This window comes from Grampus griseus, assembly GCF_964374135.1.
Source record: "Grampus griseus genome assembly, chromosome: 11".
Lineage (NCBI taxonomy): Eukaryota > Metazoa > Chordata > Mammalia > Artiodactyla > Delphinidae > Grampus > Grampus griseus.
In genome coordinates this window covers 68,665,299-68,692,591 of record NC_139005.1, presented here as the reverse complement: position 1 = coordinate 68,692,591, position 27,293 = coordinate 68,665,299, and the positions used below count along the sequence as shown (strand labels likewise).

Here is a 27,293-nt window from a genome sequence, read left to right as displayed (position 1 = left end):
CCCACTCATCCATCTCACAGTCAAGTAATGAAAACCACTATTTGTCTGGCAATAAATAAAGAAGTATGGACAAGAGGCAGACCTGAATCATGTCCTGAAGGCTCAAAGTGAGAGAGTAACATAAGCAAAATGAATTGACTACTGGGTGAAATTCCAGAAGAATAAATTTTTCTCTTCTAAAGGTTTACTCCAGAAGGACTTTACAAAGGTGGCAGATAATGACAAAGACGTGAAGCTAAGAGATTAGAAAATCAAAGTAAGGAAGTTACAAGATGGTTTTTATAACACTTCAGCACTTACATGGCACATGCACTTATATTTTCATGTTTATACTGTATATTTGATGCTTCAAAGAAAAATTAAATGTTTGAAATAGTTGTTTGAGTAGTAGTCAAAGGATTACAGGGTCCTTTAGAACATTGCTTCTCAAATTAGTCCATGAGCCACCACCAACAGCATCACCCAGGGGCACTGTAAAAATGCAGTACGCTGCAGTTGATCACCAGACCTAAAGAATCAGAATCAACGTTTTAACAAATCCCCAGGTGATCTGTATACACATTACAGTTTACAAGGTCTTGCTCTAACAAGTATAAGAAAAGGTTAATCCTCACTTTATGTAAATTGACAAGAGTTCCATAGAAGGAACAGAGTGGGCAGAAGAAGAAACACCAAGGAGAAAGAGGTTCATACGTCTTAACTTTCTCAGTGCTCCTCTCACTGGACAAAACAGAACCACAACGAAAGAGAAGAGCACTACTGGTTTCTTGAACTATTGAAACAAACACTGTAGGCAAGAAGGTGTCACTCATGCCTAGCCCAAATAGATATTCATGAAGAAAATTATTTTAAATAAAATAAAAGTGTTAGTATCTAATGTCATCCATTCAGAAAGCCTGCAGCAACATCTTAGGTAAAGTAGGAAAAGAATGATTCCAGAGATAACATGGCTAAAGAAAAAAAATGTAGTAGAAGAGCCATTGAGAGATTTTATATGTAACTCTATAGGTCTGATAGATATGAAAAATACATTGCCTAGGAAACAAAAATACACTTCAAAGTAGTTCTTGTTCTTTATACTGCTCTTTCACATCCCAGAGATCTCTTTAAGTCCTACTATCTTGTTATTCTCTCACAGAATACCCTGAAATCTTATATAGCAAATATCAAAATCTGCAGTAATGTATTTATGTGTATTTATTTGTTTAATGCCTTTTTGTCTACCATAGTCAGATCCATAAGGGCAAAGACTGGGGTTTGTTTCTGTCCCTTTAATCTAACAATAAATATGGGTTGATCATATTAGACAGATGAATATTTGCTGAGTGAATGAATCAAATAATGCATATGTATTAATAAGAATGTTTCCTTTTCTAGGCATCTACCTATACCAAGAAACTAAATAAATTTTATAAATACATTTGAGTTTCAGGCCCCAGATAAACATATGTATTTTAATCTTAAATCCTTTCTAGAACTTCACTATTTGAAATATTCTTTCCTGTTTTTCTACACATTTTTTAGTTTCTGTCTTATTTTTGATTGAAACTGTTTCCATAAACATAGAAAATTAGTAGCATTTGGTGACAACGACTTTAAATTTCAGGCATAGATGTACCATGTTTATATAGCAAGTGACTAAATAACTCTGTTTCTATATAGAAATTCTAGGGTCTTCCATTTTTGTAAGCCCTTCTTTCACAGCACTTGTGAAATCCACTTCAAGGAAATCCACTTCCTCCCAAAAGGAGCCACTAGGTGGTGTTGTGGGCCAGGACTAAAGCAGACTAACTCCTGAGTATCAAGCTAGGAGTTTCCTATTCTAATTCAGCTCTACATTCCCAGATACCTCCATTCTTGGAAGCCTAGTAATGGCTATAGGGACCTTGAACACAGGTTTCAAGACAAATCAAAGCTCTTCATAGTGCTTCACTGAAGGAGAAGATGACCTGAATACTTTTAATTGAGGAGATCTTTTAAGTGCAACCTCTCTCAAATAGGAGAAATATTTCATTAGCAACTTCACTGATTGAGAGACAAAAAAAAAGCAGACTCCAAGAAACAGAGAACAAACTAGTGGTAACCAGTGGGGAGAGGGAAGGGGGGAGAAGCAATATAGGGGTAGGGGATTAAGAGGTACAAACTATTATGTATAAAGTAAGCTACAAGGATATGCTGTACAACACAGGGAATATAACCAATATTTTATAATAACTATAAATGGGGTATAACCTTTAAAAATTATGAATCACTATATTGTACACCTGTAAGCTATATATTGTACATCAACTATGCTTCAATTAAATAAATAAATAAAATACGCCTTCTATTAAGATTTTTAAAGTTACATTTTAGTGAACCAATCACAATTCAGTATGAAAAAAGTATTATAAAATACCTGCTGTAAAGTATTCCAAGGGCCACACTGAAGAATTTCTAGTGTACTCAAAGGGGGCATCACGTTGACTGGGCATTTTACAAGTCTCTTTCTCCTAACAATTTTCTTCTGTTGATTTTGCTTGAAAATTTCAAACCAGGGTTTAAATGATTTTATCCAAGCAAGCCTCTTTTCCTCAATAGAAAATGTAAGTGTTGGCTCTGGTACAGAGCAGGTCACTATATTTTCACATTCAGTTCTATTTTCATGACATTCTTCCGGAATTTCTTTAATCTGAGACTTCAGAGAGTTCACTTCTTTAAAAATCAAAGAGTTTTTTGCAGTATTGCCACCCAAGTCTTCACAAGGAGCATCTCTACCTAAAATATAATTTTGCTTGTTTATTTTGCCTTCTACATTTATCATAGCATCATTGGTGTTAAAAACCAAGTCACTATTCAGAGCACTGCCTTTTGGGTTCTCCTCAGTTTCTTTAGATTTTAAATCAATTTCTTTTTCTTGTAGTGTTATATTTTCCCCTATATCTGCAGGATTTTCTAATTTTAGTGGTAGTGGTTTTTGTTTTATTGAAATCACTGAAATTTTCTTCATATTATTGTCTTCATGTAATGTTCCATTTTGTTCTGATATCTCTTCTTTTTCTACTTGTTGTATCTTATTCTGTTGATTATCATCGATTATTTTCTGTGCTTCATTGTTTACCTCATTAATTTCTTGATTATGTCCTAATATTATTATTTGGGTTTCTTGTCTCATAATCTCATTTATGGAAGGTTTCATGACTTCTTTTTGTATTTGAGAGTTTAATTCTTGCAGCTGAAACTGTTCTTTCACATTTTCTTTTAGATCTAGGTTTTCCAATTGAGTTTTTTGGTCTATGTTTTCATAATTCCTTGCTTTTTTGACCGATTCTTCTGAACATTGTTTTGCTAGGTTTTCATTTTTTTCTTCCATTTTAAATACTGGCAAAATTGCTTGGCTTGATATAGATTCTTTTAATTGCACTTGTATTGATTCTTTCAATACAAGGTGTCTATCTACATTTTCTCTCTTATTCAATTCTTCAACTGGCAAAGGGGGAGCACCTTTCCACTTCTTTGACTTTTCATCCCCCAGCCTTCGGGCTACATCATCCTTATTCTTTGATCTATCTTCCACAGTTAAATATTTGGCATTATAATCTCCGTTTTTTAATGCTCTACTTATTATTAGCTGTTTTCTTGCAGCTTCTCTTAATCTCAATTTTTCCTTCTTTAGTTGTTGCTCTCTTTCTTGTCTCAGGATGTTCTTTTTTTCTTCATATTCTTTTTCTCTCCTTTTCCTTCCCTCTTGCTTCTGCTTTTTTATCTCTTCTTCTATTCTTTGTTCCTCCTCTAATCTTTTTCGTTTTTCTTCTTCCATTTGTCGTATTTTTGCTTCCTTTTCCTTCCACTCTTGAGCTTTCCTTTTCTTACTTTCTATTTGTTCCTTTATGATTGGGCCATATTTTTGGTAGGCCACAAATGCTTTATATTTAGCTTGAATTTTTACAGCTGCATTATGCTGCAGTTTTAACAAACGCATTTTTTCTTTTTCCTGTAGGTCTTTAAATTTTTTTCTTTCTTCTTCCATTTGTAAATGCAAGTTTCTAATAAATTCCTAAAATAAAGTAAGATAAATAGTAATCAGCATAAATTAAATGTGAGATGTTACTAAAGTATCCAAAATATAGATTGAGAACAAATACTAAAACTGAAATCATAGTAAAGTCAATACAAAATTTACTTAGAGGAACTAATTTATTTTAAAGGGTATATTAATTTTTTAAATATTTAGGAGCTTCTATCAAGTTAGTAAGTTGATACTGTAATGTTATGGCTATACTAAGCCACCCAGACACAGATTGAGGAATTCCTTGAAGATAGAAAGCTTATGAAATTTGAATGATACAGAGAAAAAGAAAGAAAAGCCTCAAGCTAAAATCTGTGTAGGAGAAAAGGACTTCAGACTTTCCGAGATGGGAGTTCTGATAAAGGAACTAGCACAGGGACTGCAGAAGTGGGGAATTATTTTGTGACTTATAATACCAGGAAGGTGAGGTAGTACATACAAATAAGCCTAGTTACACGTCTTAACCTTTCTCAACTATTAAGAAAGTTGATAAACACATTTTGCATTAAGTGAGATAATCTGGAGGTAGGTGAGAAAATATCATTGTCACTAATGTTCTAAAACAAAAGTAAACAGATCAACAAAATTTGGCAAATATTTCAGAAAAACTAACACAAAAGATGTGAGGCAATAAAAATGCTTCAATAAGAAGATGGAAGAACCAATTTCTAAGAAAAGAGCTATTTAAGTAAAAATTAAAATAAAGATATTTTTAAGAAAAAAATGTGTAAACAAGAATAACCTCATATAAAAATGAAATGCAAGTCCTCAAATAAAAATATATGACTCACTCAAATAAAAAAATCAATATAAAATTGCTGAACAGCTGATTGCCTAAACAAAAACTTCAAAATTAGGTGTCTCCCAAAACAACATATAAAACACAAAGCTATGAAATATATGTCAGAGATGTTCAGGTGTAAAGAGGATCAACACAGAGACCTCAACATATGACTAATAGGAGTTCCAAAATGAAGAACTGAGGAAAACCAAAGGAAAGAGAATCATAGAAAAATATGTTTTCTAAACCAAAAAAAACAAAAGGCTGTTAAGATACAGAGTTAACTTCACACACACACACACACACACACACACACACACAATGATACACTCATATACTAGATACTAGCAATATTTCAGAACACTCCATGAAGGCAAGGATTATTTTCTGTTTTATTCACCGCTGTATCTTTTTTTTTTTTTTTTTCAGCGCTGTATCTTGAGTACTTACAGAAGTGCCTGGACACAGTAGAAAACCAGCAAATATGTGTGGATGAATGTAAAAAGCGAAAAATCCCAAAGCTTCAAAAGAATGTAATGAATGAGTATCAAATTTGCAATCATAGATGGCATGTGAAAAAATAAATAAATATGCAATGGAGTTATATCTTTAAATTGTTAAAACTAAATGGTAATAAACCTGCATTCTGTGTCCAAGAAAACTAATCATTCAGTTTTAAAAGCAAAATAAAAGCATTTTCAATTGTGCAAAGATTGAGAAAATTTGCTGTCCAAAAGTATATTTTTGACAAGTATTTAGCTATATACTGCAGGAAGGGAAAACTGAGTCCAGAAAGCAGAGGAAGACTGGATTCAAAGAACACTAATGATCAAAGAAACCCTTAACACTTAGCACTTAAATTTTTTATTCTGTCTTCTTCTTTCCATCATTTCACTTAAGGACTCAGCTGCCAGCTTACTGCTGCTCCTTTTTAGGTAATGTGTCTTTTTTTCTGGCTGCTTTTAAGATTTTTCCCTCTTGTCTTGAATTTCAATACTATTAAATCCCCAGGTGTGATTTTCTTTGTATTGATTCTACTTGGAGATCTTTAACCATCTTCAAATGTTCAGACTGATTTTTCTAAAACAATTTGAAACCATTTCAACTATTATCTCTTTACACATAGGTTCTGCCCCATTCTCTACACTCCTTCCAAGATTACTCTTATACACATTTTTTATATTTTCATTATGTATCACATATTTCTTGTATACTTTTCTGCTTTTCCCATTATTTTTTGCTCTCTCTGTGCTTAAATTTGGGTATTTTCTATTGACTTCCCTTCAGCTTCATTAATGTTCTCACCTGCTGTGTCAAATCTACTGTCAAACTTATCCACTGAAATTTTATTTTTATACACTGAACTATTCAACTCTAGAATATATACTTGGTATTTCATTAAAGATTCTAATTTTCTTTTCATATCACCTGTTTAATTATTTTGCTACTGCATGATAGTTATAGTTTTTTTTTTAACATCTTTATTGGAGTATAATTGCTTAACAATGGTGTGTTAGTTTCTACTTTATAACAAAGTGAATCAATTATACATATATCCCCATATCTCTTCTCTCTTGCATCTCCCTCTCTCCCACCCTCCCTATCCCACCCCCTAGGTGGTCACAAAGCACCAAGCTGATCTCCCTGTGCTATGTGGCTGCTTCCCACTAGCTATCAGTTTTACATTTGGTAGTGTATATATATATATATATATATATATGTCCATGCCACTCTCTCGCTTACCCTTCCCCCTCCCCATGTCCTCAAGCCCATTCTCTAGTAGGTCTGCGTCTTTATTCCCATCTTGCCCCTAGGTTCTTCATGACCATTTTTTTTTTTTTTTTAGATTCCATATATACGTGTTAGCATACGGTATTTGTTTTTCTCTTTCTGACTTACTTCACTCTGTGACAGACTCTAGGTCCATCCGCCTCACTACAAATAACTCAATTTCGTTTCTTTTTATGGCTGAGTAATATTCCATTGTATATATGTGCCACATCTTCTCTATCCATTCATCTGTTGATGGACATTTAGGTTGCTTCCATGTCCTGGCTATTGTAAATAGAGCTGCAGTGAACATTGTGGTACATGACTCTTTTTGAATTATGGTTTTCTCAGGGTATATGCTCAGTAGTGGGACTGCTGGGTCATATGGTAGTTCCATTTTCAGTTTTTTAAGGAACCTCCATACTGTTCTCCATAGTGGCTGTATCAATTTACATGCCCACCAACAGGGCAAGAGGTATTTTAATGGCTCTCCTAACTCCAACATTTGTATTACCTGAAAGTGAGCCACTACTGTTTTTTTTTCTTATCATTCATAATGAACCACGTGTCTTCACATGTCTAACCAACTTTTTTTTTTTTGCGGTACGCGGGCCTCTCACTGTTGTGCCCTCTCCTGTTGCGGCGCACAGGCTCTGGATGCGCAGGCTCAGCGGCCATGGCTCACGGGCCCAGCCGCTCCGTGGCATGTGGGATCTTCCCAGACTGTGGCACGAACCTGGGTCCCCTGCATCGGCCGGCAGACTCTCAACCACTGCGCCACCAGGGAAGCCCTAACCAACTTTTTTTAATTTAGAGATGGCCAGTATAAACATACTTTTCAGGAATGTGTTTGTATAAATTTTAAAAAGACTTGGAAAAAATACAATGATAGTTAATATTTTTAGCTACATTACAGGATTATGGGAAATTTTATCTACTTTTTACTTGTAATTATTTAAAATAATTTTATATAAAAACTGTGGAGTAAATTAAAGTTAAAACAATAAACATGTCATCAGGATCATCTTAAATTTAAAGGGGTTATTTAACACATTCAATTAGTTGTGTTAAAGAAATGCAGTAACCTTTTATAACAATCCTCAATCATAATGAAGTATTCGTAATAGTATGTTTTCTCAAAACTTAAAAGAAATTTTACAATTACAAGAGTATATAGACATGTTCACTCATTGAACCAGTTTATTTTCCTTTTCAAGACATTCTATTTCAAGGAGAGCTTCTATAACTAAGGTATTTTTAAAACTTTAGTAAATTAAATCCTATACCAACTAGGCAATATTATTTTAAAATACCCATTCCAAGCATAGTAATTTACTTCAAATGGAGAATGATTATTGTGCTGCTTAAAAACAACAAACACATACCTCATGCTGTTTAAATTTCTCCTTCCATATTTTCTCCTCTTTATGAAGTTCATCATTCATCTTGTCCTGTTCTTGCTGAGCATATGATAATATTGAAATATTATATTCAACTATCAAACAATATTATGTTTATTATGTATGATTCTTACGACATATATTTGTAAACAATGGTTAAAGGTAACAACTCACCCAATGGTCCTCAGTTATTAGTACTGGGATAACAACTTTAATCCCAACCTGAAATATAATAAAATGATACCTAGGGTTCCCATTAGCGTATAAAGATATTTACAATCTGGGTAAGTTGTTTTATTTATTTGAGTTTATTTATATGTTTATTCATATAATAAAATGCATTGGCTAGAAATACTCCTGGACAATGCAAAAATTACAGATGATAATGTGTGTTAAGATGGGTTTTGCATTACAATTTTTTTCTCTCCACACCATTTCATTTAATTCACATAATAAATCAGTTCAGAGGGTAATTGTTTTCTTTCATTAACTCTTTATTAGCATCTATTTTGTAAAGCCTCTGCAGAATAAAAAAAAAAAATCAGTAAAATATAACCCCCTCCCTCAAAAACTTTACCTTTAATAATATGGGAATGCAATCATACATTCACATGTTGCCCCAAATTTAGCAAAATAAGTTTATCACAAAATAAGAACTATAAGGATTATGGTAGGAATAGGTGCTATAATTAGAAGATCATGAAAGGTTTCATACAGAAGATTGTTTTTGAAATTATTAGGCTTTTAAGAGATTAAATAAACATTTTAGGCATTTATTAAATGTTTTTGAGCTAGGAAAATTATTACAGCTCTGTTTTAGAAAAATTATAAGGTTACATTTGATAGAATTAGAGAAAGTAAGTCAAGGAGAGACACTAAGGAGATCAGTGAGGTAGGTATTAGAGAAGTCCATGTGAGAACCAATGAGGGCCTTCTGCAGATAGGGTGGGAGGAGTCAGAAGAGACACAAACACGATGTAAATATGAAATGGTCATAAACTGCCAACTGACTGGATAAAAGGAAGTGAGAAAAGTTCTTTGGACATTATCTTATAGGAATTGTGGGAACTTTTGATGGCATTTAAGCAGGGAAATAATTTTTTTTAGAAAATAATTATCCTACCAACTGCACTATGGTGCATGAGTTTACAGAATACAAGACCAAAAGTAGGAAGATCAATTAGAGAGTATAGTAAATATTCCAAGCTAGACATTAGGACATCCTGAACTATGGGGTAGCAGTAGACATATGGATGAGACAGTGAATAATATAACTATTAGAAGGAAGACGATAGTAAAAGAGAGAGAAGAGTTAAAAATGGTCCATATCTTTCTAGCTTCGACTATGATGATAGTGTAACTCATCAAAATAATGAACACCAGAGGAGGAGCACGATTCAGAAAGAAAGACAGTGCATTCAACTTTAGATACATTAAGTTCTGAGTGTAGGAGAGTTATGTAGTTTGACTTTTTTTGTTATAACTATAGATTTGGTTCTGAACAGCCATAACTGTGTTTGAGATTATCAAGAGAGAAAACACATGGAGTAAGAAAAGAAAGAACAAAGGATGGAATCCTTGGTAGGACCACATTCAAGGAGAAAGAGAAAAAGAAGCCTAAAATAGATATCAAGGAAGAACGGCCAAACATGTAAGAAGACAGTCAAGGCAGTATGGTCCCACAGAAGTCAAGAGAAAAAGAAATGGTCAGCAATCAAATTTTTATTGGCATGAAATGCTAAAGAGGCAGAAATAAATACTGAAATAGAACCTGTGAGTATGGTTCTAGAAGCCATTGGTTATTTTTGTCCAAGCCAATTTAGAAAACATTGATTATTTTTGTCAAAAGCAGTTTCATTCACTGGGGCGGTGGTGGAAGATCCCTAGCAGATTTAGGATTGAATGAGAGATGAGGAAATGGATTGAGCACAAATAACTACTACTTAAGAAGCCTGCCTATGATAAGTAGACCTAAGGAGCAGCTGACGTGAGACATATAAAGGAAAATGATCTCATGATTTTTCTTTTGTTTTGTTTCTAGGACAGGAGAAAATTGAACATGCCTATAAGCAATAAGAAAGGAGGAAGCTGTAGGGGTGTTTAACATAAAGGAAAACTGGGGTAAACTGGAAAATGATAGAATATAGAGCAAAGGAGGAAAAGCCAGCCTTTGGTAGAAGAAACCTCTCTTACTGAGATAAGAGCAAAGGCAAAAAAAAAAAAAGCAAAAAGGCGACCACAGAGATTGATGCTAACTAGATGCAGGATGAGAAAGACAAAGAAGTTTGTAATCGATGCAAAAATGTTATGTGATAATTTGCTAATAACGAGGAGGGAGGAGTTGGGTAGAACTCTTAAGGAAAGAGATTTACGATAGCTGTTTTGGAAAATGGAAGAGGAAGCTAACGAAGGACACAGAATAGAATTACTAAATAAGTAAATTATTTAGGATCCATCATTATAAAATTACGGAATGGTCTCACTGGAAAACTTTCAAGCCCCAAGGTAAAACAAAGCTCACATTTAGAAACTCATTAAACCTACTAATGTCATATATATTTTTTAAATCATAATTTTATGATAAAGCACAAATTACTTTCAAAAAACAAGTTACAATTCTTCAAGGGTAGGGCCCTGGTGTTAAATCTCTTTTGTATCATGTAAGCACATAGCTGAAAGCTTTGCCCTTAAAGTAGTCAGTAAATTTTTGTTACAAAACAAATAAAAATGGCAACTTAGCTGAACAGAATTTTAAAATCAGATGTTTTTTAGAAAATATTTGAAAATATCACTAACAACCAATAGCAATAATACGTTTTACCACAAGCCAGCAAACACTTCTCTAAGAATCTACATTATATTCACTCCTACTCTGGAATTGGAAAAAAAAAAAAAAGCTTCTGACTTTTGGAAATGACTAACCTGGTCTGTGGAAAGGAAAATATAACTAAAAGAAAGCTAAACATTCATCGCTTACTATTAGAAAAAGCCATGGCCAAGCTGGTTCGACAATATTATCACTTTTTAATTTATTTATTTTCTATATAATTAGGAAATGCAGTGTACTCAACATTGGAGGCTTGAATACCCTGAACTGTCTATGTGACTACATGCTAAGGTTCTCTATATGGAACACTCAAACTAGTAAGTCGTGAGTAATATATAAGGCAACTTTAGTAATGTAAAACAAGAGATGTAAGTCCTGTCTGTTATCCATACATTCTAAACGGGCTAATGGCCCACAAGTAGGTCCTAGAAATCCACCAGTTTCTCAATATGCCACTACCATGACCTGAGGATGAGGACCACCTGAGGTGTAGCTGGGAGGAAACAGAAATGAAAAAACACAAAATTCCTTCACACCAAAAAATTTCTATTCCCAGGAATTAGCTCATTTATGGGAATGAGGCACATACCATCACCTACATGGCTAAACCACTTCAACCAAATATGTTTTACAAAATTGCTAGATATCAGACCACATAGCAAGGACATTACATGATTGAGAAAATTCTATTGCCTTTTTCTATGATTAGAAGGGTGTAAAAAAGTAACAACTTATGTAGTAAATGTCAGCTTTTTTAGGACAATCTTTGAAACTATGAAGTTTCAAAGCAGTACCTGAAATTCTAATGAATTTCATGAAAACTAGGCAAGGAGTCCATATTAATACAGTTAATCCACAGTCAACTGCTTTGATTATTAGGACTAATTAAAACCCATAGAATGGAGCTCAATTCGCACCATAAACCAAAACATCAATACTGTTCAGAAGTAGATACTGATTTTTTTAAATATATGAAAGACAAAAATTAAAATTAAAAAACCTTACCTTCTGAATATTCTCCAATTTCTTCTTTTCAACTTCAAACTGTTTCATCCGGTAATGTCTTTTTTCTTCTTCTTCTTGAAACTGCTTTTCTTCTCTATCCCTCTGAGCTTTGAGAGTTTGCTTCTGTTGGTCTTCTAGTTCCTTCTGTTTGTCTTGCCAAGCCTCAAAGGACTGCCTACATCTTTCTTCCACTTCACAGTATCCGAAATTTATATCAGCATCATCTGTATTCATGAGGAGAAAAATTTTTAAATCAAAACAGTCAAATCTGATCCAGTGCAAAGTTTAAAAGTAATTTCAAAATAAAGAAATAATGTCAATATATTACCAAAGTAAAAGTATGCAAAATACATGTAAATTCCATTGCATCAATAAAGAAGTCACATAACTTGCCTTAAAGTATTCCATAAGACTTCTATAAAAACATAGTGTGTGTCTGTGTGTGTGTGTGTGTGTGTGTGTGCATGTGTGTAGTTAAGGGATACATAAGGAACACAGTTAAGAGACACTTAAAAAATTCAGGTCTGCATATATCTATTGCAGTCAGCTATATATGTGGAAAAATTTTAACTCTACTTACATGAAGTTAAATTAGGAGTCATAAAAAAAACTATGAGAACATGTAATTAAATAAGCATAGCAAGTACACAATATTTTTCAAATATTGTGACTATATTCTTCTAAATGTCAAAAGAAAACTGTCTACTTTTTTTCAGATAATTAAGGTCAATCACATAAAAATTATCATAAATATCACCAAGCAATTTAGTCCACCTGGCAAAACATGTTCATCCACAGGCAAATCACAAGGATCAGGCTCTGGAACAGAATCAGGACTGCCACAATGAGTTTTACTTCTCAGAAATTCTTCTTTTTCTATTTCAGATAACATCTAAGAGGTTAAAAAAGTACCAGTGATTAAAGAAAAACAAAATAGAGAGTAAAGTTATTATTTTAATAATGCATTAAGTATTTACATACACATATATAGAACTTTATTTACTTCAAATCACTCTCAAATACAATTCTATATAGCATATTGATAATTATTCTCTTTATGGTGAAGAAAAATGTTTTTTCCATGCAAGCGCACTCTGTTTTACCCTCCTAATGTTTTTCAGAATTCTAATTACTTTCTAATATTTACTCACAATATTCAATTAAACTGCTTAATAATCATGTCAAAATGTTTCTACTAATATGTGTTTTCCTCCTAATACCTTTCTATATTTCTTATCTGCAGCAATAGCTCACATATACAAATTGCTAATATATTCAGTATGTTTTAAAAACAGAACTATTCTCTAATTTGCCCTGACTTACACACAAGTTATAATTTTGATTAATACTTTTCCATAATTATACTTCTATATATTCTAGCTTGAAAGGTACAGGATATCTATTCCACTGAAGTAGCAATATGATAATTCAAAATTAATATATTTCAGGTTTGAGGGTTACCAAAAAAGAGAGTAAGAAACATACATACGAGTAATTTTCACATTATGCTAAATACACAGAGAGCAAGAATAGAGTAAGGTAAAATTACAGTTGGGTAAAATGAGAAGTAAAAATGATTTCAAGATGCTGAACCTGTGGAAGAAGTTTTCTCTTAAATACATTTCCGGGAGTTTCACCCAAAAATGCTAGGCTCTCCTTTACTCTTACTTTTTTACGGATGTTTCTGTTTTAACATTTTTTTTAAAAAAAACTAACATAAGATATTCTACGTTTAAAGTTTCCACAGGGTATTTAAAGTCTCCACTGGATCATAGTACATTCCTAAGCAAAGTAATAATATTAGAGTATATTTCATTGTTTTCCTTGGAGTTTTTAGGGAAAAAATACTATTCAATATAGTTCTGCTCTCCTATCTACATTAAATTCCCAAGTATTGATGGTTCAAATCACTATTTCTAATATTTTTAAAGATTGAAATTTGTCTTATTTTATATTATATGCCAGAGGAGGAAACAAATCCAAAAATTATTAGCTTAAAATAATTAAATTTTTAAGCCAGTGAACTTTAAATGCTACGTGAGAGGTAAAGGTAAATTTCTAACTGTAATATTGAGTACTTTCAGTCAAACAACATATACCTTCATTAATTGTTCTGGATTTTCTTTACATTCAGTTCGTAATTCTATCCTTAAATGCATATGATTATTAGAAACTGCTCCATAATCATAGCCTATAAAGAGAAAGAAATATTATAACTTTAAATATTAGAGCAGGACACAACATGTTAAAATCCCAAACTATTTCATCATCCTTTAATCTCAAATTCTACCACAGCATATTCTTGATCAGTAACTCAAAACAATAGGAAATACTGAAGAACAAAGAACATAGGAAATCTGTAATCTTTATTCAAAAATAAAAATAACAGATTTTTAGATCTCTTTATCATCTTTCATATTCTAGACTGAAGTTCATTTTCCATGTACACAGAATAATGCTGTGTTTAATATCACAATGACACCTTGATTAGAAACCAACAAAAGTTCAATTCTACCTGCCACAAACTAGCAGTATAATCTTTCAGCACAAGATACTGAAAATGCTTTAATAAAAGTCTTAATTTAAAAGATTACAATTATTAACGTGTGAATGAAGTAAACTTTCATTCCCAATTTTTTGAGTTTTTGTTGAATTTTATTGTGTTTTTATCATCTGTGCAGATGTAGTTATGTTTCTTTTCCTTATTCAATTAACATGTTTTATCATGGTAATGTTCCCTAGTAGTAAACTATTTTTTACAGATGACCATTCTGCTAATTAACTGACTATTCACACCTATTTTGTCTATTATTATAGATTTTCTTTTTCAACACCAATTCACAACCTCTCTGGCATGTTTTCTTACGTGAGAGCTGAAAAGCAAAAATAACATTCTCCAGATGCCTTTGAAGCTAGGTTTCTGAGGGTGATTTAGGTTCTGCCAATTGATACATTTGTGTAAGTCTTTCTTTTCTTTTCTTTTCTTTTTTTAAAATTAATTAATTTATTTATTTATTTTTGGCTGCATTGGGTCTTCGTTGCTGCGCACAGGCTTTCTCTAGTTGCGGCGAGCGGGGGCTACTCTTCATTGCGGTGCACAGGCTTCTCACTGCAGTGGCTTCTCTTGCTGCGGAGCACGGGCTCTAGGCACGCAGGCTTCAGTAGTTGTGGCTCGCAGGCTCAGTAGTTGTGGCTCACTGGCTCAGTAGTTGTGGCACATGAGCTCAGTAGTTGTGGCTTGTGGGCTCTAGAGTGCAGGCTCAGTAGTTGTGGCACACAGGCTTAGTTGCTCCACGGCATGTGGGATCTTCCCGGACCAGGGCTCGAACCCATGTCCCCTGCATTGGCAGGCAGATTCTTAACCACTGCGCCACCAGGGAAGCCCAGTCTTTATTTTCATAAAAATATTATGTGTGAAGAAAGGCAGAGAGAGAGATTTTCATTTTTCTGGCTCAGACTATGATAGGGGGTGCTTTGGGTTGGAGATAGCAGGGTATAGTAGAGGATTAATGTCTCTGAATTTCTTTATTATATCAGCAGCTCCTGTTGCAGCCCAGTTCTACAATGTACTTGCATGTATATTTTCTACACTTTGGATGTTCAGCTTAGAATCTGTTTCTTCAGTTCTATTAACAATTCTGTTATTTATTGTAATAGCTAGTCTCCAAAGATGTCACTCCCACACTTCCTGGTATGATACCCTGTGTAGCCCCCTCCCGCACAGAATCTGTGCTGACCCTATGTAACCACCAGGATGTGGTAGAAGTGATGTTGCATGACTTCTGAGAATAAGTCATATGAATCTTTACAGGGTTCCATCTTAGTCTCTTGATATTTTGTTCACAGGATGCTGTTTCTCAGAATCCAGATGCCATGCAAGCCATAGGGAGAGACCACATAGGTGCCTCCAGCTGACAGCTCCAACTGAACTCCCAGCCAACAATTAACATCACTGCCAGTCATTTCAGTGAGCCATCTTAGAATTCCAATCCAGTAAAGACTTCAGATGACTGTGGCCCTAATCAACATCTGACTGTAAATGCATAAGAAATGCAAGCAAGAACTGATTAGCTAAAGCCCAGTCAACCCACAGAACTATATAAAAGATAACAGCATACTGTTATTTTAAGCCACTAAGTTTGTTTTACACAAATACTCCCCAAAACCTTACTGCTTAAAGTAGCTAAAACAGCTTTTGTCTACAAATGAGAGCCCTAATCAGTACATCCATATTCATAAATAAAATTAGCCTCAGTTTCTCTTATGTATGTGTATGTGAAGCTTGCACAGTTTTGTATTTAACATGTGCAGTTTGGGGCTTCCCTGATGGTGCAGTGGTTGAGAGTCTGCCTGCCGATTCAGGGGAAACGGGTTCGTGCCCCGGTCTGGGAAGATCCCACATGCCGCGGAGTGGCTAGGCCCAGTGAGCCATCGCCGCTAAGCCTGCGCGTCCGGAGCCTGTGCTCCACAACGGAAGAGGCCACAACAGTGAGAGGCCCGCGTACCGCAAAAAAAAAAAATAAAATAAAATGTGCAGTTTTTTACAATGAAATATTATATAATATGCAGATTTTTTTGCTCCTTGATGGATTGGAATAATTCAATTGCAAAATTATCCCTAGTTCCTAACGACACTTGAGAAGAAATCTCTTTCCACCTTCAGCCAAATTATTGATTTAATCATGTCTTCTCCTTTATCAAGCAATTTTGATAATTTGAATTTTCTTAGAAAATTATTCTATTCATTGAGACTATCAAACTTATTTGATTAGAGCTATATACATGGGATCTTATAATTTTCTAAACCACTGTTATAACTGTAGTTATATAATCTTTCATGTAACTAATTTTTTATAATTATATTTCCCTTGCTTTTTTTCATAATTAGGCTCTATACTTGCCAATATATTTAAAATACATTTTCATTGTATAAACCTTAGTAAATATAAATAGGAAAACCATTAAAATCCCCCATAACTCGACTGTAGATAAGCACTGCTAAAACCTGAAGGGTCTACATAAGTCTTTATATATCCTTTCACACAGGTACTCAGAACAAAAACCTTGGAGCCAAATTTCCTCTCTTCCTTTCATACAAATCCATCAATAAATACTTCTGTTTCTTTCTACCTTAAGAATGTTTTCTAGAATGCGACTGTTTTTCATCATTTCTACTCAAATCACTCTCATCTCTAACCACACTACTGTGACAGTCTTGTAGTGGACTCTTGCTACCTCAAGCCATCTTCTCTGCAGAGTCTCCAGAATGATTGTCTCAAAATATGTCAGATTCTGTCACTCCTTACTCAAAAACCTTCATATACTCAGAACAGAATCCAAAGTCCACACCTTGGATTGATAAGAGCCCTGTATGATCTGACCCCTTATTTTCTTGGATATAACCACAAAGGCTTACTATTCTTTGAACATATTACGCCCACTCAGTGTGCCTTGGCCTTTACGATTCCCTCTTTCTGGAACACCAGCCCTCTAGACATCCACGTGACTCACTTCTCCTTCATTGAGATATCCCATGTGGCTTACTGTCTCACTTCAGTCACTACTTAAATATCACCTCCTCAGAGAGGCCTTCCTTGACCTACCCTATCTAAAATAGCAATCTTCAATCTCTATCCCCTTCTCTTTTTCTTTCTTTTTTTTTTTGGTTGCACTGGGTCTTAGTTGCGGCAGGCGGGCTCCTTAGTTGTGGCATGTGAACTCTTAGTTATGGCATGCATGTGGGATCTAGTTCCCTGACAAGTGATCAAACCCAGGCCCCCTGCATTGGGAGCACAGAATCTTAACCACTGCGCCAGCAGTGAAGTCCCTATCCCCATATCTTAAAATCCTTCCTTCATGGAAGTTACCATTATTGAAATATTACATATGTATTTATTTGTTTATTGTCTGTCTCCCCACACCAGAACATTAGAATAAGAGAGGACCTCTGCCTATTTTGTTCCCTGCTGCATTCTCAGTGGCTAGAACATATCCTTTCACAGAGTAATATTTTTCGTACAAATATCTATGAATATCCACATTATAGTTTATACTAATATTTTTATAAATGACATCAAATTTCATAATAATTTTAATAGTATATCATGAAACTCTTTATGTTATTAAATATTGTCTAAGCCGTATTTTTTTAATGAGTGTATTGTTAGACACACCAATGTCCTGTTGAACATTTAGGTTGTTACCATTTTTCATTATAAACTAAGCCAGGATTAATTCTAGTTAAATCTTTGTTCATTCTATTATTCTTAGAATAAATTTGCAAGAAGTAAATTTGCTCAGTTGAAGCAAATAAAGATTGTGAGGCTTTGATATAAATTATATTTTTCTCCAAAAATATGTGTGAACTGATACTTCTAAAATAGTCCCACAATTAGTTTTCTTTTCTTTAACATAAAGTAATAGAATGTCTGGTTTTAATTAGAACTGGTAAAACAAATTGTTAGTGGCTAGTACTTACTGGAGACGTAAGGAAGGTAGTAAGTAAAACAAATGAATGAACTAAATTGAACAGACCAATATACTACGGATATTTTATTAGAGATAAATGCACATACCTGTATATGACAAGAGACAAGAACTTCAAGCAGTTTAATTTTCTAAATTATAAATTATTCGTTATTCATACTTACAGAAAACTTATCTGCCAAGCAGATGAAAACTGTACTTACTTAAAACATCAGTATCTTCCACATCCTGAAGAATGAGCTCTTCAACAGTTTTACTTTTATTCTTTATGACGTTAATACAGTGAAGAACTGAGTCAGGTAATTCATCTAAATCCTAAAAATGTAAATAATAAAAGAAACTGTAAAATTCTTTACTAAAACTATGTATCAAAATTTGTTTTGATATGCCAAAAATTTGAGTAAAATGTGTAAATGAGGTAAAAGGGCTCCGTATAAAGAGCATAATCCAAACAAATATATTTGGTTAAAATTTGCTTTTAATTTTCAGGTGGTTATAAATTGCATCCATGATTCTGTTGGATCTCATATTCAAATGAATAATTTCAGAACTTTTGTCACAGTTAAATTAGCTGTGAATAAAAAGATACAATAATATAAAAATATTATTTTCTCCAAAAGTATTATGTAGGTTATTGCAATCCTAATTAAGAATCAAATTGTAATTATTTTTTGAAACTTGACAAATGAGTTTTTTGAAGAAAGCTTAGTTGAAAAGATTTTGAAATAGCAGAACTACTAAAGGAATTTGACCCATTTTATATTTAAAAATATAAAACCACTATAGGGCAAAAATTAACACAATAATGGAAAAGAATAAATAGCCTTGGATAGATCATATGTATAACAACAAAATATATACAACAGATATGACAAATCAATTGAGAAGAGGTGGATTATTCCATAAGTGACCCTGGGAATATTTGTTAAATATATGCAGGAAAATTTTAACTAGATCTACTTTTTATAACATAGCTGAAAATAAGTTTCCATTGGATTAAGGATTTTTATATAAAAGAATGAATCCATGAATAACTTTTCTAGGCATATAAACATTGGAGAAAATACACAAATGAAAAGAAAATAAACGTTTGGTTTCCAAAAAAGTAACTATTCTTTGGTCTAAAGATTTCACATACATTTTGCTTTTTATGCATATCTAATCACATTAGAATGCTCATGATCAAGTAAAAAAAGCAGGATACAAACATACACATGTGTGCAGATACATGTATATATACATACACATAATTATACGTATAGTACAATCCCAATTTTGTGAAAAATGCACACATATACATGTGAAATTATAGGTAATTTCTACCTTCAATATACCATTTATATCTAAATATCTACTAATATATATTGCTTAAAGGTGACCCTAAGGAAAAAATGAGATAAGTATACAAAACACACTGAGAAAAGTAATATTTCTCCTAAAAGGCTTATCCAGTTAAAAGGCTCAAAAATACAACACAACACTTACTGTATCACTATTATCACTCTGGGTTTCTGATTTTGAATCACTATCAAAATCATCTTTTTCCAAGGAAGAAATGCTGATTTTATCCAATTCAGCTTCTATTTCTTCTTTGAGCTTTATATCATCATCATCGTTGTCTTCCATCATCCTTCATAATAAAACACAAAACCATTTAAAGAAAATTGAAGAGGCTAAATGCTGGTAAAAACTATAGGTTCTTTAATGTGCCCTACCAATCCAACATGCTCTAGGTAAAAATTTAGTTTAACATAGCTTTAGTTTAACAAACTTTTCTCACACCTTATCATGGCTGTACTATATATTGAAGAAAATGTTTTCTCCCTATATTCATTATTTCTTTAATGTTTTGACTACAAAATGATCAACTCTAATAGTACTCTTAAATTCTCTAAAGGAAAAGTTACATGGAATGAACTGGCTTACCTTTCTGAACCAAGAAACTTCACACTAAAATTCATTTTCATGGTAATAATGGCAAAATACCTCTGAACAGCTTGAGTATTCAGAGATTAAAATACTTATAAGAGAACAACCTATGTCTATATATGGGGAAACATGTGGTTAGTTTCTACTCATTAAATCAGAGTTGTTAATTCCACCAGATAGCCACATGTTTTAACCAACAATAACATGTTGCAATAATGGCTAATACATGGCTTATAAGTTCAATATTTATTTCATTTAAATCTCTAATGCTTGTAATGGATATGGGTCAAGCAGTACATTGTAGTAGGTCTTCACATCATCATCGTTAACTACTATCATTAGCTTCCATGTATTAAGTACCTGTGACAAACCAGGCACTAGAAGACACTTGAGTGATTGATAACTTAATGGGTTAAAGGTCATTATAGTCATTGTATAGGTGAGAAAATCAAGGTTGGAAGAGGTTACTTAACTGCCGTAGTATGATGCTAGTAAGTAATGGAAGCAGGATCCTAATTCAGAGATCCTGAATCCAAAGCCAGTGCTTTTCCCACTATCAAATGGTATCCAAACTCAGTCAAGCTCATTATCTGTCCAGCAATCCCTTGAACAACTTCTAGTCCAATAGTCTTCAAACTGCAGATGGTAACCCATTCGTGGATCAATAAATTAATTTAGTAGCCCTTGATCATCTAGTTTAAATGATAGGATAGAATAGGAAAAGTTAGGATAGGTCAAAAAAGAAACTGTAAGTGCACTACATATACTACAGGTAAAAGTTGTTTAAAAAAACTTGTTTCAATTATAAGTACATGTATATGTATGCATGTGTGCATGATCTGCAATGAAAATTTTTGTTTGTTTATTTTACTGTGGGTCTTGGTATAAAAAAAAACGTTGAAAAATATTGTACTAGTCAGCTTTTATTTTATTTTCCAGACTATTCCAAACTTTCATTCTTTCCTCCAGTCCCTGGCCTTTCCACTGCTGTCTTCTTCCCGGCCCTTCCTTCCTTTTTTTCTTTCCTTCCTTCCTCCTTCCTTCCCTCCTCCATGCTCTCTGTTCTTCCATCCCTCCTTCCACTCCCTTCCTCTTTATTTTCCATCTTTTACTCATTCATCTCAAAATCAACTTTTTGGGAGGCTACAAGATGCATCCACAACAGTGCTAAGTGCTACAAATACACTGATTAAATAAGTAACCTGTTTTCATAGAGTTTATAGTCTAGTTAACAGAGAAAATGAAACATCCTCATTTTCCTATTTCTTTTCCTGAAGTCTCTTCTTACTCTAATCTTATTAGGAGAGGAGACCTTCTTCCTAATAAAGTGTAATCCTGTACTTATGCTCTGAATCTGACAACTTCTCACCTACTGAACTGTCTGCTCCATCCACTATTCCTTCTGTTTACTACTTTGCCATACATTTGTATTCCACTGCCATAAACAAAATCAGTTCATTCCTATCAAAAAAAAAAAAAAACCCACACAATACCTGTGCCTGTCCTTCCTCTAGCTATAGATATCACGTATCTTTCTTTCACACGTAAATGATTTAACTCGACTGATCTCCATGTATTGCATACACTCTTAGGCATTTATCCCAGAGAAATGAAAATTTATGAAAATGTCATTAATAAATGAAAATTTATGCTCACACCAAAACAAATGTTCACAACGGTTTTATTCATAATAGTCCCAAACTGGAAACAACCAAAATGTTCCTCAATAGGTGGATAGTTAAACGACTCTAGTACCTCCATACCATCAGCAATAAGAGGCATGAACCACTGATATATGCCACAATACCAATGAATCTCCAGGGAACTACGCTTAGTAAAAAGCCCACAGCAGAAGGTAATAGACTATATGATTCCATTTACATAACACTTCTGAAATACTAAAATTTTATAAAAATGAGGACATATTAGTGATTGCCACTAATGGAGTGGATGGGATTGGAGGAAGGTGGTTATGGTGATAAAAGGGCAACATGAGAGATCCTTGTAGTGTTGGAACTGTTCAGTATCTTGACTGTGGTTAATTAGTGAACATATTCAGATGATAAATAGTGTATTACATAATACACACACAAATGAATACAAATAAAATTGAGGCAATCCGAATAAGATTAGCAGATTATACCAATATCAATATCCTGGTCGTGATATTATACTAGAGTTAACAAAGCATTACCACAGGGAGACACTGGACAGAGTGTATAAGAGGTATTTCTGCATTATTTCTTTAAGATGGATGTGAATCTATAATTACCTCAATAAAAATTTATTTTAAAATATCCTAAGTACTAAGAGGACAGTTAAATAAATTATGATAAATCCATAGAATGGAATACTACACAAGTCCTTTAAAAAATGGGTACACTTACTGTACTCCTGTGGAAAGGTAGCCAAGAAGAAATAATTGAACAAAGGCAAGTGGCTGAAAACTACAGAGAATGACATCTCTTTCGCATAACTATATGCACGTACACACTTTTTTTTTAGACAGAAACTTTCTGGAAGAAATTGGGGAACTTTTAATTTTCATTTCATACCTTTATGTTGAGTGATTTTTTAAATCATGAATATGTATTACTTTTATAACTTTAAAAGCTAATTTTAAGATATTCAATTTTACTCATAACCTCCCTCTTCCAAAAGAAAACAAAACAAAACCAGAACCAGTGCAAAATGCTACCCGTAATCAAACAATTAAAATGCGATTCAAAAGCTTTGCTAGGTGGAAAATTAGATTTTTTTAAAACATGGCTATAAAGCAAAATGTACAGATTCACAAAACTTTCTATAGAAAGAAAGGCGGGAGAATAGGGTAAAGGAGACATTTTCATTATATGTCCCTCTCTGCTCATCTACTGGCTCTTTAGATCAGCCCTGCCCAATTACATATTTGAGCAACATATTTGATTTTAAATTTTGTAGTAGCAAATTTTTAAAATGTAAAGAGAAACAGGTGAAATTTTAATAATATATTTAATTCAATCCAATATATCCAAAATATTATTTCAACATATAATCAATAGAAAATTATTAATTATAAGGCCAATATAATTACAAAGTTTACATTTTTGTTTTGTAAAATAATTCTTCAATATCCGATGTGTATTTTACACCTACAGCACATTTCAATTCGCACTCGCTGCATTTAAGCCCTCGATAGCCACCTGTAGCCGGTGGTTACAGGATAGGACAGGGCAGCCCGAGATGGATCCCATTGCAAACAGGCTACAGTAAACTACTTCAAGTTGACAATACACCACTTGGAGTTGGCTAAAGCTGCCCAAAATGGGAAATTTTAAGGAACTCCACCTTTCAACTGTAGTTCTTCAAGTTCCGAATGAACTACCACAAATCTTCAAAACTGAAAGGAGCCTCTCGCTCCACAGACTCGCTCAGCCACCCCCTGGGCGCGCGGTCCCCGCTTCGCCCTAAAGCCTGGCCGCCGCGGAGAGGGGCCCGGCTCCGCCTGCGCTCCCGCAACTCTGCCTCGCTTCCCCCTACACCAACCACGGCCTTGAGGGGTCTCGGCTCACCCAGCCGCAGCTAAAGCTTCGGCTTTGTTGGAAAACAGCGCCCGGAGCCTCCAAACAAAGAGTAACCACGGCAACTGCCAATCCCAAGGAAGATGGACCTTACCGGTGCCCCAGTAGGACAAACTATCTCTACTCGAAACCAGAACGAACGCTTCATCTCAGGAGCTGGATAAGGAATTTAAAATTCCTTTCAGGTACGTTTTAATATTTAAATAATTTTGGAAAGTATTTAATAAAAAAGGACACTTTGTTACAATTACCCAAGCAGAGGTAGCCTGACCTTTAAATTGTTTCTGACCTATCTATATTTATTATGTGCATCTAGTACATGTTGAGTTGCCCATGTGTAAATTGTACATTCCACAAAACCTTAACCCTGAATAGTGATTTGTGGGGACTGGAAGTATGGAAAAAATGCCAATAAATTGTTTGCCTTCCGTGACAACAGTTTCTTTTAAAAAAGAAAAAAAATCAATCAATTATCACGCAATTATCAAAATCAGTTATGAAAAACTTCTAAGTGAATGGATGTGTGGGGTGAGAAATTTGAAAAATTATTTTCTGTAATATGTTTTACTGTAAAATATTGACGGTGACACACACTTTTAATATAAAACTTGAAGTTTAAGTATATATCATAATATTTAATGTTAACTTAAAAATTCATCAAAGTTTCTTTTTTGGGTGTAGAGTGTACAAAATGTAAAATTTCATTTTAATTAATAACAGATATCCCTGATTTTAATTTTTTTGAAGTTTGCAAATGAAGCATTAAATTCCAAGGGGAAGTAGTTAAGCATAATTGTAGAAGATATCTGGTATACAATAAGCTAAAAGCAAACAATTTCATTGAACCTTTGAAAGAAAATAGACTATATTTCCTGGTAACAACTGAATAATAAAATGTATTGTGTCAACTTAAGAATTAATAACATAGAGTGAGAAACCAGTAGACTTTTGATATTAAAAAAACACATTAGTTCCTCGTTTAAGAAAGATAATGATTTTCAAAAATAAACTACTTCTGGTTTCAGAATTAAATTTTGGGTATTTTCATTATTAAAGTCCATGCTCAAGTAACATTTTTTCTTTTTCTAGTTTAGTTTTGTTGCTGATTTATAAACTATCAAACTCTTCATTTAAAATGCTCAGACTAACATTATGTTGAAATTCACATTAAAAACTCTTAAAATTTTGTTTGTAATTATGAAATTATTCATACTTTTCCCAAAGAATATCAAATCCATTAGTAATAAATTAATTTCTAAAACTAATTTTAAACAACTAATTTGAAGATATTGTCTGAATTGCTTTCCTTCTTAATGCTTACCTTGTCAAACAAATTGATAGCAAAAAAGAAAAACATTGGAAGTTCTTCTGAAGATAAATTAATCCGTGGTGCATGTCTCTACAACTCATACTTTCAAGTTACTTATTAAAAAGAAAAAAAACCTACTCAGGTTAAAGGATTATGGACAAAGTAACATAATCCACTTTCGGCTATGATTTCTAGGAGGAGTGCAATTAAAGAGATTTTTGCTAAACGCTGCCTAGTTAAACAATAGTTTCAAGTTGAACTGATTTACAATCTATGACTATTTGCAAATTCTTAGCAAAGCACACATGATCCCTCACAATCTTTACTGAGTCTACTTCTCCAGCCTTATCTTTCATCTCCTGCCACTCTACCCACGCCCTTGTGCACTTCACTCTAAAGCCTGTGAACGCAGTGTTCCATCTGTCTTGAAAATTGCTGCCTCTACCCTGTGTTTGCCTGACTGGGACCCTCTTAGTCATCCTTCAAGGATTATCTCAGATTCATTGCCTTTCTGAAACTTCCCAGCTCCATTATTCCCAGACCCCACACCCCCAACACAGTTCAGAGTTGGCCACTGGCTTTAATACTTGATTCCCTAACAGTTTGTCTTATTTATTCATTTTTTGTGTTCCCATCTCCTGGCACTGAGAAGGAACTTAAGAACAGTAATTTAGAGTATTATTTAACTAGTGAAAATGACACCTATGAATAGGTGAATTATTGTAAATCGTCCTTCCCTATAGCATTTATACTATTAAAAAATATCTCTGCTGTTGGACCATTTATTAACTAATCAGGAAATGAACCAAAGAAATACCATACCAGGACCTTATTTGAGTTAGGTAAAAAAATTCTTTGTCTACAGCAAAATAAAATACAAGTCTACCACACTACAAATATTTACTTAGGAACTGCACGAACTTGCATATCTTTGTGTAAGCAAATCTTCATTTTCATTGATGTTGTTTTTAGTATGTGGGGCTTGTGGCTGAAAAGATCACACGTGACCATCTCTTACCATTCTATGCAAACGTTGCTATAGGCTTCCTTGGCTCGTTGCTAAGACACCTTGTTTGTTGTGTTCTAACTCTTTAACTTGAACTGCTTGCTGTGGTCTGAACGATTGTATCCCTTCAAAATTCACATGCTGAAGTCCTTACACCCAATATGATGGTGTTAGATATGGTACCTTTAAAAGGAGGTGATTAGTTTATGAGGGTGTATCCCTCATGAATGGAATTAGTGCTCTTAGGAAGAGATCCCACAGAGCTCCCTTTTGCCATGTGAGGATAAAAGAAGTCTGAAACTTTGCATCTTTATCTCAGACTTCCAGCTTCCAGAACTCTGAGAAATAAATTTATGTTGTTTATAGACTACCTAATCTGTGGTATTTTGTTATAGCAGCCCAAATGGACTAAAACCCTACTGTTTGAAGTTACTATGAACATCCTCCTTAACCAAGTCAGCTGACTTTGAGAGTACAGAATTCTCTTCCTTTTGACATCTGTTTCATGTAACATTATTTTAGAAATTTCTTCCTCGATTGGTTTCCATGAAATCATACTTTGCTTATTTTCTCATTTCTTAAAGTCTGCTTTAAAAAAAATCCAAATTCCTAATTATATCATTCTCTACGATCAAACCTCTGCTCATTTTTTTTTGTTGTTGTTGTTGTTGTTTTGCGGTACGCGGGCCTCTCACTGTTGTGGCCTCTCCCGTTGTGGAGCACAGGCTCCGGGCGTGCAGGCTCAGCGGCCATGGCTCACGGGCCCAGCCGCTCTGCGGCATGTGGGATCTTCCCGGACCGGGGCACGAACCCGTGTCCCCTGAATCAGCAGGCGGACTCTCAACCACTGCACCACCAGGGAAGCCCCTCTGCTCATTTTTATCTATAGCTAGATAAAAGTCTCTTTCATTTATTCCCAAGATATCAGCTCTCTATGGATGACTCCCAGTTCTGCATAGCTTATGCTCTCCACTTACCTGCACTCCATTTCCATTGCTTAACCACAAGGGTATCTTTTACCAATTCAAACCCAATTATTAAATATTAAATTTATGGAATTTATGAAATTTTTTTCAAACAATTCCAGTGATTCTCACTATTCTTTTATTTTCCCATCGTAAAAAATCTTTCTGATCATCTTTGATTCTTTCTTGCTTGTAGTAAAGCATATT

General features: G+C 33.9%; 1 protein-coding gene across 1 annotated transcript in view; it reads right to left on the bottom strand.

Annotated features, from left to right (window-relative positions):
• The window catches only part of LRRIQ1 (leucine rich repeats and IQ motif containing 1), a gene marked incomplete at both ends in the record, with an annotated part of 173,919 nt that extends 153,973 nt beyond the window's left edge, over positions 1–19,946 (bottom strand). The window contains 7 exons of the mRNA XM_082665558.1: positions 2,399–4,036; positions 7,985–8,059; positions 11,832–12,055; positions 12,606–12,723; positions 13,931–14,022; positions 18,521–18,632; positions 19,803–19,946. Of these exons, the coding sequence (XP_082521684.1) occupies positions 2,399–4,036; positions 7,985–8,059; positions 11,832–12,055; positions 12,606–12,723; positions 13,931–14,022; positions 18,521–18,632; positions 19,803–19,946 (2,403 nt within the window). The remainder of the gene's footprint in view (positions 1–2,398; positions 4,037–7,984; positions 8,060–11,831; positions 12,056–12,605; positions 12,724–13,930; positions 14,023–18,520; positions 18,633–19,802) is intronic.
• Between the last annotated feature and the right edge of the window lie 7,347 nt (positions 19,947–27,293).